Below are 13,378 nucleotides of genomic sequence, written 5' to 3'. Positions count from 1 at the left end.
GAGCATATATATATATATATGGGCTTTTATGTTTTTCTGTCGTGCGTAATGTGCGATAGCCTATCATATGCACACCTATTGGATAACGGCACAATCATTGGTGCTTTTTGGTGTTTGGGCTCCTAAAATGTGTTTTAATGTAGGGCTCATAATCTGGCTCAGGTAGCATCAGGCTTGAATTTTCATCCCGATCAAATCCAGACATATTTATATGCTTTAGAATGACACTTACAGTTTTGGCGAGAAATACCAGGTTACTCTGGAGGAAAGCGATTTATTATTGGGATGGAACATTTTGTAAAACACAGGGAAAATATTAAACCCTAGTACAAATACAGGATCTTCATTTTATCAGTCTTTTGCTGTGGCAATGTAGGTCAAACTGAGATCCTACACCTGTACAAGATTTCAAATGTTTCACCTCAAATGCTTTTGATAAAACTGAGCTGGTGTAGCATCTGTTGAACCAAGCATGTTCTAATGAACAGTCTGTCAGTTGTTTTGCAGAGAAAGTTGAGTGGAAAAGAAATTAGCTGTGAGTGACTGAAGTTAACATGCTTTGTTCCAGACCTCAGACATCATCTCACTTTAATTTATCCTTATTGCCCTCCACCAAGGCACTTGTTTGAAAGCTAACACAGCCTGTCTTGATTCATGCGTGTCATTGGATTCTCAATGTCCTCGTTTGTGCAGCACTTCCCATAAACATTTGTCCCAAATGTTAATGTGTTCTATGGGAATCCAAGTGTGACACATCACGTGGCCACTTTATGGTGAAGTCTAGCCATTATACAATTGGTTTACAGAAGCCGTTTAGGTCATTGAGACTGACAGGATGGTAATCCACAGCTAACGTGTAAGCAAACAGTCAAATCTTGACAAAGGAACAAATAACTCCAAAGTAAACAGTTGCTCTTGATCGCATTACCATTTTGGCAGGGATACCATCTCAAAGCTTAATGGGTTTCTCCGAGTTACAAATAATAGACCGTCCCAAGAGGATTAGGTTTCATTTTACCATCTGTTATTTCTATTATACAGACAAATGTACAATTTGTTCATCAAAATCAACTGAGATTTCTCGTGGTGACAACGTGTAAATGACGTGTGAGTCAGATGAGTAATAACCTGAGAGCCTATATGAATGAATAATACCTTTTTTTTCTGCGATCTCGGCACAAATGTGGCCGAGGCCTAAAATATTTAATCAGCAGGACAAACTTTTTTTAATGAGGCAATACATGATACCGATAGGGCTGTGACTGATGGAACTTTGGTTACCGGTAATTGGCCAGCCAAATGACCGCAATCTCCGTAATAACGGTTTGAATAGCAAAACAAATTAAAATGTATACATTTGTTTTTTTGGTGGGGGGCACATTTCCTCCTTTCCTCCAATCCGGACAGCATGTGCTGCCATAGAAATAGAATGTCAGTGATCGCATAATGGGTGGACTGGCGGCCATTGCCAGTGTACCCATAGAGTAAAAGCATGAAGTGTACACATTAGGGATGTTAGTCGGTTAGTTGCCGAAAATACATTTGACCCGTCATGCTTATTGCGCTATGGGGTAATTTGAAAAATTTTGTTGAATCCAATTGGTGCGTGTGTGTTTTCGTTAGTTGTCATGCATTTTTTTTAATCACAAGCGCACAGCATACAGATCCTAGTTTGAGGAGCGGAATAGCCCACCACCTGTAAAACAGCGGGAGAGTTGCTCCTCAAAACGCCTGTAGGCTACTGGAGTGAAACCTGCTTTTGTAAGCTTAGTCATTGCGCAAAAAAAATAAAAATTCTAAATGAAATCGTGTGATAACTTTGGTGGCCACGATTCATTAAAAAATTAGCTATTTTTATTTGTCAATCGTAAAGCGTGTTCTCCCATTCTCCATGCTTATGCATAGGCTATAGCCTACCTATCAGAGCGCCACCCACCACTTTGCCATGTGAGCTTGAAGCGGTATAATTGTTTGAAACCTGAACGTTTTACTTTACGTCAAATAATGAGGCATGTCTTACCTTGCTTCAAAGTAGCTCTGCGAAAATCATCCATAGAAACGTGGAGGCAATTATGTTATAGACTTCCTCATGCCATAAATGCTAGTTAATCTCTTGTTCTATTGGTTTTCATATCAACTCTATCGTTGTCTAGAAGCCAGAGGCACAATCTTAGTCATTTTAGCAACCCATCATAGTTGCTATTAGATTCCCCCTCTAAATTCCTAACTGCGATTTTAATCTCGGTCAAATATGGAACTGCTCGCATTAGATGCGCAGTTTTCCGCAAATGTTTGAAAATGTGTTTTATTAACTGCTTCATTACATGAGTTGCATGTTCAATAATAGTCTATAGCATTTTGACTGTAGGACGATAGGCTTGCTATTGTTTCATTTTTCCATGCGTTTAATAAAAAATGTCCGGTCCTTGTATGCATATGCATAGTATCAGAGAGGAATAGGCGAAGTGAGAGGTTTTACTCTCACCCAGATCTGTCCAAAATAAATCCAATGCGTTTCTATGGGCTTATTTCTATGGGGCCTAAATTTGTCGCCTGCCTTCCCGCCTTGGGACGACTACCATCGTTAGTGCGGAAACATAAGCATCTCGTCATTGTATACAGATCTCTGATAATATTTTCTGTTGGTCAAGTCATTTTACTGTTTATGAAAAAAATGTGCCCGTTTGTTGACCGGTTTAGGGCCAGTTAGTCGGCCGAAATTTGAATCCCAAGTACCCATCTATATGGGCTGTGATTTACTGATTTAACTCAGCTGAGAGAACTAAAAACACATTTATTTGCATGAGCCTCATCAGTTAACATAATTTGAATGAGCATTCTACTTTACTATGTCAATTATTGCATCACAATACCAGACAGCTATTGCGATTGTACCCATGAGTTTACCAGTCAAATTGCCAGCCCAATCTATTCTTGTTTGTATGGAACACAGTTTGATACACATCAAATAACACTATCTGACGTGTCAAATAAGCTTGTTGACCAATCGGGACCCGAATATGACTGCACGTGATGTAATAATTTTAACACGTTCATTAATTTGACGTAGTTATATTACACATAGATTACACGATCACTCATATTTCATATGTCACATTGATTCACCGATACGTATGCTATGATGCTGGTAAAGTTTTGTCTGGCGCCGTTGGTAAGAGCACAGAAACGCTTCCCCAAGCTCTGGACAGTGCTGGACAGTGCTGGTCGTAAAAAGGCTAGCAATCTAATGGATGCAAACAATGCTCTTGATGCCTAACAGTTGGGGATAAATTAAATGGGGTAAGATGGGGTTTGGCTGTACAATGCAATATGAATGTCAATACGCACAATAGGCAGACTAGGGAGGTGATTTTCCATAGTCAAAGTCCCACAATAAGAGCTACGACGCTAATATTCCCGTAAACTCTACACAGTTGTGTTCTCTGGGTGTATGTGTTCTCTGGGTGTATGTTCAATACGTTCAACTGTAGAATCAGTGTAGTAAAATAATGTCAAACCTTGAAATGTCAATGGTTGTATGCAATTTGAGGCCAAGATATAGTTTTACATCAGTCCAGAACACTTCACTATATATTCTAGTTCACAAAAACTGCATTGACTGGTAACATCAGGTATATATTTAGAAATCAAGCTATTACATGGATAGAATCTATGGATAATCTTAAAGGAGATCTCCTTTACTTTATTGGTCATCATACATTTGTGTGGAGTGAGCCAAGCACGGTGCCAGTTTACATCAAACGATGAAGCCCGACAAAATATCGCAGAGGGAATAGACTTCCTGTAGAAAATATCCCTTAATAAACGATTGTTGAATTTCGTATTTAGTAGACCTATGCCGTTCGCATGGATATCGCTTACAATCGTGGATATTCCAAAATATGCATTGTTCTGAAGTATAGTTTTTATCCCACTAGGTATAGCTTTAATAACAGTGTAATATGGGCGGCAGTGGTTAGAGCGTTGGACTAGTAACCGGAGGGTTGCAAGTTCAAACCCCCGAGCTGACAAGGTACAAATCTGGCATTCTGCCCCTGAACAGGCAGTTAACCCACTGTTCCTAGGCCGACTTGCCTAGTTAAATAAAGGTAAAAAAAAATATTCCTTACTTGAAACCTCAAAGTAAATAGATTATCACTAATATTAACTAATTGGCTGACAAGGACAATGTTTTTCGAGAACCATTTATGGTAAAATAACATAATGTAGTATTGTTCCATGTAGTATTGTTCCAAATTAAACATTTATGAGGTGAAAAGTTGTGTTTATACAACGAAGCCCATCTTTTTCAGATGTTACAATCTGCTGGATTGTAACATCTGGATTGTCTCTACTTGCACGTGCAAATTCAGCACACACAACATTCTATAATAGAATTGTGTTATTTGACGTGTCAAATGAAAAGCTTATTTGATGCGTCAAATAGTGTTTTGAAGTGTACATTTTTTGGTTTCATGAGCTGAAATGGTCCCAGAAATGTTCCATGCGCACAAAAAACATGTTTCTCCCAAATTTTGTGCACAAATTTGTTTACATCCCTGTTAGTGAGCATTTCTCCTTGCCAAGATAATCCATTGACCTGGCAGGTGTGGCACATCAAGAAGCTGATTAAACAAAGTTATCATTACACAGGTCCACCTTGTGCTGGGGACAATAAAAGGCCACTCTAAAATGTGCAGTTTTGTCACACAACACAATGTCACAGATGTCTCAAGTTTTGAAGGAGCGTGCAATTGGCATGCTGACTGCAGGAATGTCAACCAGAGCTGTTGCCAGATAATTGAATGTTCATTTCTCTACCATAAGTTGCCTCAACGTCTTTTTCGAGAATTTGGCAGTATGTTAAACTGGCCTCACATCAACTGCAGACCACGTGTAACCACGCCAACCCAGGACCACCATATTCAGCTTCTTTACCTGCGGGATGGTCTGAGTCGAGCTACCCGGACAAACTGTGGGTTTGCACAAGCAAACAATTTCTGCACTAACTGTCAGAAACCTCCTCAGGGAAGCTCATCCGTGTGCTCGTCATCCTCACCAGAATCTCGACCTGACTGCAGTTTGGCATCGCAACCGACTTCAGCGGGCAAATGCTCACCTTCAATGGCCACTGGCACACTGAAAAAGTGTGCTCTTCATGGATGAATCCCAGTTTCAACTGTACCGGGCAGATGTCGTGTGGCTGAGTGGTTTGTTGATGTCAACATTGTGAACAGAGTGCCTCATGGTGGCTATGGGGTTATGATATAGACAGGCATAAGCTACGGACAACGAACACAATTGCATTTTATCGATGGCAATTTGAATGCGTAGAGATAGTGACGAGATCCTTTGAGCCCATTGTCGTGCCATTCATCCGTCACCTCATGTTTCAGCATAATAATGTATGACTCCATGTCACAAGGATCTGTACACAAATCCTGGAAGCTGAAAATGACCCAGTTCTTCCATAGCCTGCATACTCACCAGACATGGTGCCCGTTGAGCATGTTTGGGATGCTCTGGATCGACGTGTACGACAGCGTGTTCCAGTTACTGCAAATATCCAGCAACTTCGCACAGCCATTGAAGAGGACTGGGACAACATTCCACAGGCCACAATCAACAGCATGATCAAGTCTATGCGAAGGAGATGTCAAGCTGCGTATGGGAAATGGTGGTCACACCAGATACTGACTGGTTTTCTGTTCCACGCCCCTACCCTTTAAAAATAAATTAAGGTATCTGTGATCAACATATGCATATTTGTATTCCCAGTATTTGTGAAATCCATAGGTTAGGGCCTAATGAACTTATTTCAATTGACTGATTTCCTTATATGAACTGTAACTCAGTAAAATATTTGAAATTGTTGCATGTTGTGTTTTATATTGTGGTTCAGCTGCTCTGATCACATTGGCTGATGGTAAAAATGCATTAAATGGGGAAACATCTGTTCTTCCAACACCAAATGTTTGTTTCCAATGAAATGTATTACATCAGAATTCCCAATGTTTGAATGTTTCCAATCAAATTTATGAAGTAAATTATAAAGTTTTGCTCTGTCTCATTTGCATAAACATTGTGACTGGATGATAGCTGTGCGGGTTATCGATTTGGGATCAAATCCTTTGATCTCCTCGAGCTCATTAATGATAGAATTGCCGAAAGGAGTGGAAGGTAATAGCTGAATAGAGACGGAAATCAGGCTATAAATCATGTGCTTCACCAAAGAATAACACCACACCACTCATCTCTGCAAGTAACCTTCTGGTAACGAGTCCATTCCCTTGGCCACAAGGCCAAGCAACTGCCCTGGGAGCTGCAGCTTTGTGGGGGGGTTATGTGTACTGAAAAAAAACCTCTGGTCATGGCTGAATGGTTAAGGGTTTGGAGTGAGAGCAGTGTTGCTTTTCTGATGTAGCTACTTAAAGTATGGCCTCCTTTGTTTGTTGTTTTTTAATGACTCATCATTTTGAGTCATTCATGTATGCAAAGCCTGTGTATTATGATATATGCTATACATTATTTATGGAGAGTCCTGAGACACATTTGCAATGCATAAGAAAGCTTGCTTCAGGCACCAGCAATGCTGTGAGGAGAGCGATGTTTACCCACCAAAGTCCCTGTTTTTCCAGAAACATCTTAGTAAATTAAAATGGAGGAATGGGAATAGAAAATATTTTATTACCTATTGATGTCATAAAAGTATCTGAAGTGCCTTCCAAAGTACATATTCTCATCAATACCAAATGGAAGGTAGTTTAAATGGATTGAACCAGCATGTGAAATGGCCTGTTAGGGGTAAATATTGGTATGTGGTTCACTTGGACTCGAAGAAACCGTGCACATATTCAACCGTTTCTACCAGAAATGCTTGTTTCAGGATAAATCACAGGCAAATAATTGCAGTATTCATAGTAATGATGAATAATAAAACGCTTGATTTAAAAACAAACCATGTCATTTGTGCAAATAAAGACGAAAGTCTGGAGAGGGAGGTGTCACCTCTGCTGCTGAGCTACATGGTAATTGGTCGTCGGCGCTTTGCTTTCACGGTCAGGGGAAACGAAGATTGCGTCATTAAGTTCCCTTTCTGATAACCGCCACAGCCGCCGCGCCAATGGAACAGAAGATCTTAACTGAATGACTATGCCATTAGCAAAGAAAAGTGCCTAAGGGAAATTAACTGGAATGGTGCATAATTAAGATAATAGCTCTATTTGCACATGGCAGCATTAAAAAGCACCAAAACCGACTGAATGACAGTCAATTATGGGTTCCGTTACTCTTTTATACAACACCTTTTGCTGTGGCGGTCAATTTTGAGACCTTTTTATACAGCAACATACTGAACAGCTTGAGGTATAAAAGGTTATTGCTCAATTATTTTAAGGAACTGTGGTCCTGGAGGATTGGGCCACTTACACCAAGCACATGTTCAGTTGGTACTGCAAAAGAAGGTACTTTCTCTAGTCTCCACATCCATACGGTTCCCTGGCCTTGTACGTTAACAATTCAACACATGAACATGTATCCAAATGCCTTTTTAATTTGTTGATTTAGTATGGTTGTTGCTACTATGCCTTCTGGCAGCATACATGAATTATTATTATTTTGTACGCTTTGACAGTTTTTGACCTTGAACTGAACTACAAATTCTGGCATAGTTTATGTCTGTGTGCTTGGTTCTGTCTGTCTTCTGCAGTTATTAGCTTGTTGTGTTAATAAGTTGAGGAATAAATTACACTCTCTTAAACTTTTTGTGCTCTCTTGTCTCTGGCTGCACAGCAGATGTCAAAGGTGGAATAGAGAGAACATTTTAGACATTCTGCCGAACAGACACACTCCTACACACAGTGAGTGCTTGCCAGAAAATAACCCACAATTTAATAAATACTGTAAGTGAACAGCATGGGCCCTCCTAGAATGGTCTGAGTTTTGTGGATTTTTGTCTGTCTCATGCGCAATCAAGCAATGTTCCCTGTAACTGAGGTCAGCAGCGGTAGAACACTGTCATCGGCTTGTCTCTGTCATCATGAGTAGGATAAATGACACAGGCTGATCACCTGTCTGCATCTGCTCGTCAACTCAACTGCTTCCCCGATGTCAGGGAGAATTACCAGAGCTGGCGATAGCCCGGGGAGGGAAGGTCACCGATTTGCCTGAGATTACTGTAATCGCCATACAACAAGATAAAGGTTTTGGCATGTTGGCACAATCTCTAGATTGTCTGGAATCATGTAATATAGACCATGTTAAATGGGACACGGGGTGCACTAGTCTCTCACAGCCACTGCAAGGAAAGGTCATTCAATATATATGGAAATTATGTCTGGTCTCCGTTACTTATGGATCACAGCTTGTTACATGGATAGTTTCCAGTAATGTTGGTGTGAAGTGGAACGGTGTATGAATGGAGAAGACCTGCAGTACACCGCCTCCATAAAAACAACATTTTGTAAGGGTTCCTTTGTGTCAGCCAGCCTAGTATATTTTATATTGAAATGGTGTTATTTGTATTTATTATGGAGCCGCAGCAGCTAATCTTTCTGAGGTCCGGCAAAATTAAGGCAGTAATGAGATGTATTTCAGAATAGATTCTTTGTCCACTGTCTATGGGCATGTAAGAGCATGCATGAAATGAACATGGTTCATTATGATATGTATGTGGTTTGTCCATGTCGTCGTTCAACATCATGTAGACGATCTAGTCAGTGGTTTTGTGTCTGTGGTCATATGAATAGCCATCTTCCGTTAATTGAACATGTCTATATGTATGCCAGATTTACCAGTGTATTATTCCATTTAGAATATGGCATGATAAAAGATGAGATACAACCTGTATCATGTTAAAAAGGAATCAACCATGCCTAGCTAACTGACAAGCATAACATGTTTTAGCTTGGCATTTCATTTTTAAAAATTTGGATTCGAACAAGATGATAAGTGGTTTGAAAGCAGAGTAAATCGGGCCCGAGGGGTTTTATTTGGGGATTCTGTTGGGTTGCATTCTGTTGCGGAGGCAGCACTCCAGCTGTCGGAGCCATTCCCACATGAGTGTAATCGCAGAGGATGGCTAGTGGTAGATTCTCACGGACACCCGCACACTAATGCATCCCAGATTCTTGGAAGAAATGACCCAAATACTCTGTGACTCAAAGAAATCTACTGACGTACTGTAGATTTATTATAACTCTCGAGTCGCACAGAGGATATTATTGTAAACCGTAGCGATTTCATGTTTAATGTCATGTGTATTGAACTCATATGTCTGCATTAAAGGATGAGTGTTCCCATAGTAGAGCGAGGAGAGCTCTATTACTGTTGCGAAATTGCAGTATTCGGCTATAGGCCTATATGCAGTCAAATTAGTCACGGGTTAGATCTGGGGTTAAAGTCTAGCGACTTGACGTAAGATTTTGAGCAGACACATTCATTCCCTCTAAATGTTATGCATCCAAAATTGCAATTCTTTGACTAGCATTAAAATCATTGGGCATTTTAAAGTGGTTCAGTAATGATTACTTATACCCCTTGCACAGTTTTGGGCTTGGTGAATAGGATCTGCTATAAAACATCTCTATTCATCCCATGACTAAAGCAGGATGTAAGGGTGAGCAGAATCTCCCTTGACACCTAAACCTGGCCATTCAGGATGCTGATTCAGTCGATATCCTTAACCTAGACAGCCTCTCTCTGTCTCAGTCCGATGCTGTGGCCTCGGCCCTGCTCTCCCACTCCACTGTTCTAATGAGACACTGTCAGTCAGGTCCTGAATGCTTAGGCAGCCTCCACAAAGCACCGCAATCCCTGCTGCTGGGGTGGGGGGGCGGTTGCCGGGCAACCTACAGTCGTGGCATGTACTTTAAACTATTGACTTAGCCTTTACCCAGAGGTCCGTGTGTTGTCAGATCTACACAGAGGTGGTGTAGAGTGGATCCTCTGCCATGCTGTCTCATCTATCTCATCTGGGCTGGAAAGTGATCGGCCTCAAAGGACATGAAAGAGTCCCTGTATCTGTGCTGCTTTGAAAAGGATCACACATCTGGCACAGTGGGAGGTATTTATTTTTTATTATTGCATCAAGCTACAATGAGTTTTTCACCTTGAATCATGTTTTATGTAGGCGCTTGATTTAAATTAGATTTTTTTCCGTGAGTATTGAAAAGGAAATTGCCTACAGCTAAAGTGTGCATTCAAAATGGCACACTGTAACAAACCCTTTACAACGGAAAATGAAAACCAGTAGTTCTCGTTGTATAATTTCACATACAACCTTCCCATTTTACTCATCTTTCTTCCGTTTTGGGCCTTATGAATATGACCCATTGAATTTGCAGATTACCTCTGGTGCAGGGATGTGTAGATGAGTAAATAACTTCTTCCCCCACCCACATAAAAACTATTCTCCCTGTGTCTGGTTGCAACTCATTTTCTCCATAAACAGTGCAGGGGTTACCTCACCCACCAAGCAACATCAGAACATTTCTTCATTACAGCTAGCTATTAATAGGCCACATCTGCCCTGTTGCAATGCACTGACAATGAATATTTCCCAATATGGTCTCCAGATGATATGCTTAAGTCATTTCCAAATCATACCAGTATAAAACAGATTTCCTTTGTGCCTCATCAAGATAAGTCCATATTTGCATTGCTCTTATGGGCACAAAACAGCTATTGAAAAATATTCAAGTCCCTTAACTAATTAAAGAAGGCTTCGAATAGTTGCTTTAGAAAAATAAATAGTATAAGATGAAATCTGAATGTGTTGACACTACAGGAAAGAGGAAGTGTCTTGTCCTTTCATTCTATTTGTGGAGATTGATCCATTCTCATGGGCATGCACTGAGTCAGACACTTGTTTGATACTCAAGTCGCGCTATTTGAGGTTATTATGTTGTGGAGAAATCATAACTTGCTTGTCATTTCATTCTGACATGGCCACCTGGAAACGTCAGTCACAGATTATTGGTGCTTGTCAAGATGAACAAAGCGATTGGTGACTTTGCTAGTCATGCGTTTTCTGTGCTGCTGCAATCCTGCTCCCAATCTCTAAGTATGTGTGAGCATCTGTGTGAGCAGTCGTCGGTGTGTGTGTGTGTGTGTGTGCTCTTGTGCACCTGTGGGTTTGGTCGATGTTAAAGTTCATGTACAGTAATGACATGAAATCTGAGGAATTGCTCATTTGTCCTGGGATTTCTGATCTGGTCGGTGTTCAAGACAGTCTTATGTTGGGGGAGGGTGGAGACTTAATATGGAAATTACATTAATTACCAGACTATCCAACAGATGTGACCCTCACCCCACTCAACATAACTACACATCTAATAAAGGACCTTCAAGATACAATTACATTTGTGTGTATATATTGTATGAATTGACATAGCTAAATTGTTCTCTATTTGTGAAATGATAATCCTCAATCCAACTAACAAACTGTTTATTTCAATGGATGGATGATTATATTAGCCTTTGAATGTTGCACATTTTTGGGGGTTTAAGAATGTTTCAGATTTTCTTTGGTAGCACAACCTAGATAGCTTGAGTGATAATCATTGAACAGAACTAAAACTCAGGCTAAAAGTACAAACTGAGAATCTCAAATCTCTGCTTCATTAACTCGTCAGAAACTAGCATTTCCTCCTCTCTTGCTCACTTGGACTCAGACTGTCTACTCTAGGCTACTCTGTCAGTACCCGGTTGTCAATCCCAATGCCCTGAGTTGCTTAACATATTGACATGTTTCTGTTTCAGCGCCGGCCCCAAAGGAGACAACATCTATGAGTGGAGGTCAACCATCCTGGGACCACCGGGCTCTGTTTACGAGGGAGGGGTCTTTTTCCTGGACATCGCCTTCACACCTGACTACCCCTTCAAACCACCCAAGGTCAGCACCCACCACCACACTGTGACCACAAATGGTTTATAGCTTTAGTGCCATTGTGCTGCTCTCTTCCTGTGTGGAGAACTCTTGCTTTAATGTAATTTCAACAGCTAACATGATTTTCTGGAAATCTGGTGTGCTCCGCCAAGCCTTTACCAGTTCACTGTTCATATTTTCAATTCATTCTTTATTAGCCTTTTCATGAAACGTACCCTGTGGAGTATTTTCGGTTGTTGAGTGGATGTCATTATCATTGTATGAAATGTGCTTTTGGATATCTCTTTGCTTCTTATAACCCAATTTCCCTCTCACTGGCTTTCATTTTGAGTTCTGACTCTCTGTTTCCTCCCCCCTTCTTTCATTCTCTCTTTTTGTCTCTGTTTCTCTCTGAGCTGTGTAAGAACCGGCTCTGCTGTTTGACAGCAGACTCAAACAAATCCACAGGCTCTGCTCAGTGTAGCCAGAGGGCTCAAGTGTTTTGTCCCACTGTGATCTGTAGCCAGTCCTTCCGTCACTATAGCACATGATACATGCTCCATTGGAGTTTTGCTGTATACTATACTCTTACCATAGCTTTTTTCAAGCCCCTAACTGAAACTCCAGTTTGACAAGCTTGTTGGACAGATTGGAAGTATAAGATTCAGTTGTTAGGGTTAGTGCGGCAGAGTGCACCATTGTGGGGTTATTTATAATGAATGTCCTGTTCTCTGTGTGTTCAGAATGCCAAGGCTCATTAGAAGTTTCCTCTGCAAGGTCAGGGTCAGTCTGTCCAGATGTTGGTGATTGGAGGACTGGGCTGGTGTCAGGTGTCAGACCTAAACAGATGTCAGACTCACGGTCAATCAGAAACATGATAGTAAACTTAACAGGGATGTTTGTGTGGATGTTTCTTGTACAAAGGTTTGACGTCAGCACATTTGAAACGAAATAAAGTAATTTTGACCCCTTATTTGAATCCCTGTTAAAGTCTTATGGGAATGATTGTTTTCCTCTCAAACTAATATATGTAATGTTTTTTTCCTGGGGCATTTCATGACAATTATACATATTTTTTGCATATTGGTAAATGCACCATGCTGCCCCCTGTTGGCTATATTAAAGCCTATGGAAATTAGAAGGCATATGAAAATTCTGGTATTTTGTTATGGTATATCGAAGGTCTGCAGCCGTGTTATAAGAGTTGTCACCATCTGCTCAACAAAGAAATTACACATACTGCTACTTTATTTTGTCCAATTCAGACTATTCTACTGTCAGTATTGCTGCTGAACCAGGCTTCTAAACTATAAATGCTGTCTTTTCCTGTACTTACCAGGTAACGTTTCGGACAAGGATCTACCACTGTAACATCAACAGTCAGGGTGTGATATGTCTGGACATCCTGAAGGACAACTGGAGCCCCGCCCTCACCATCTCCAAGGTGCTGCTGTCCATCTGCTCTCTGCTCACAGACTGTAACCCAGGTAAGAGACCCGTCAATGTCCACAT

At 40.7% G+C, this 13,378-nt stretch overlaps 1 protein-coding gene across 1 annotated transcript in view; it reads left to right on the top strand.

Annotated features, from left to right (window-relative positions):
- The window catches only part of LOC118367437 (ubiquitin-conjugating enzyme E2 E2), a 28,299-nt gene that overhangs the window by 13,723 nt on the left and 1,198 nt on the right, over positions 1-13,378 (top strand). Inside the window, exons 4-5 of the mRNA XM_035750918.2 lie at positions 11,761-11,893; positions 13,206-13,353. Coding sequence (XP_035606811.1) covers positions 11,761-11,893; positions 13,206-13,353 — 281 coding nt within the window. The remainder of the gene's footprint in view (positions 1-11,760; positions 11,894-13,205; positions 13,354-13,378) is intronic.

Source organism: Oncorhynchus keta, chromosome 34 (assembly GCF_023373465.1).
Source record: "Oncorhynchus keta strain PuntledgeMale-10-30-2019 chromosome 34, Oket_V2, whole genome shotgun sequence".
Taxonomy (NCBI): Eukaryota; Metazoa; Chordata; class Actinopteri; order Salmoniformes; family Salmonidae; genus Oncorhynchus; species Oncorhynchus keta.
Note: the sequence above shows the minus strand (reverse complement) of the source record. Positions and strands in the feature narration are given on the sequence as shown.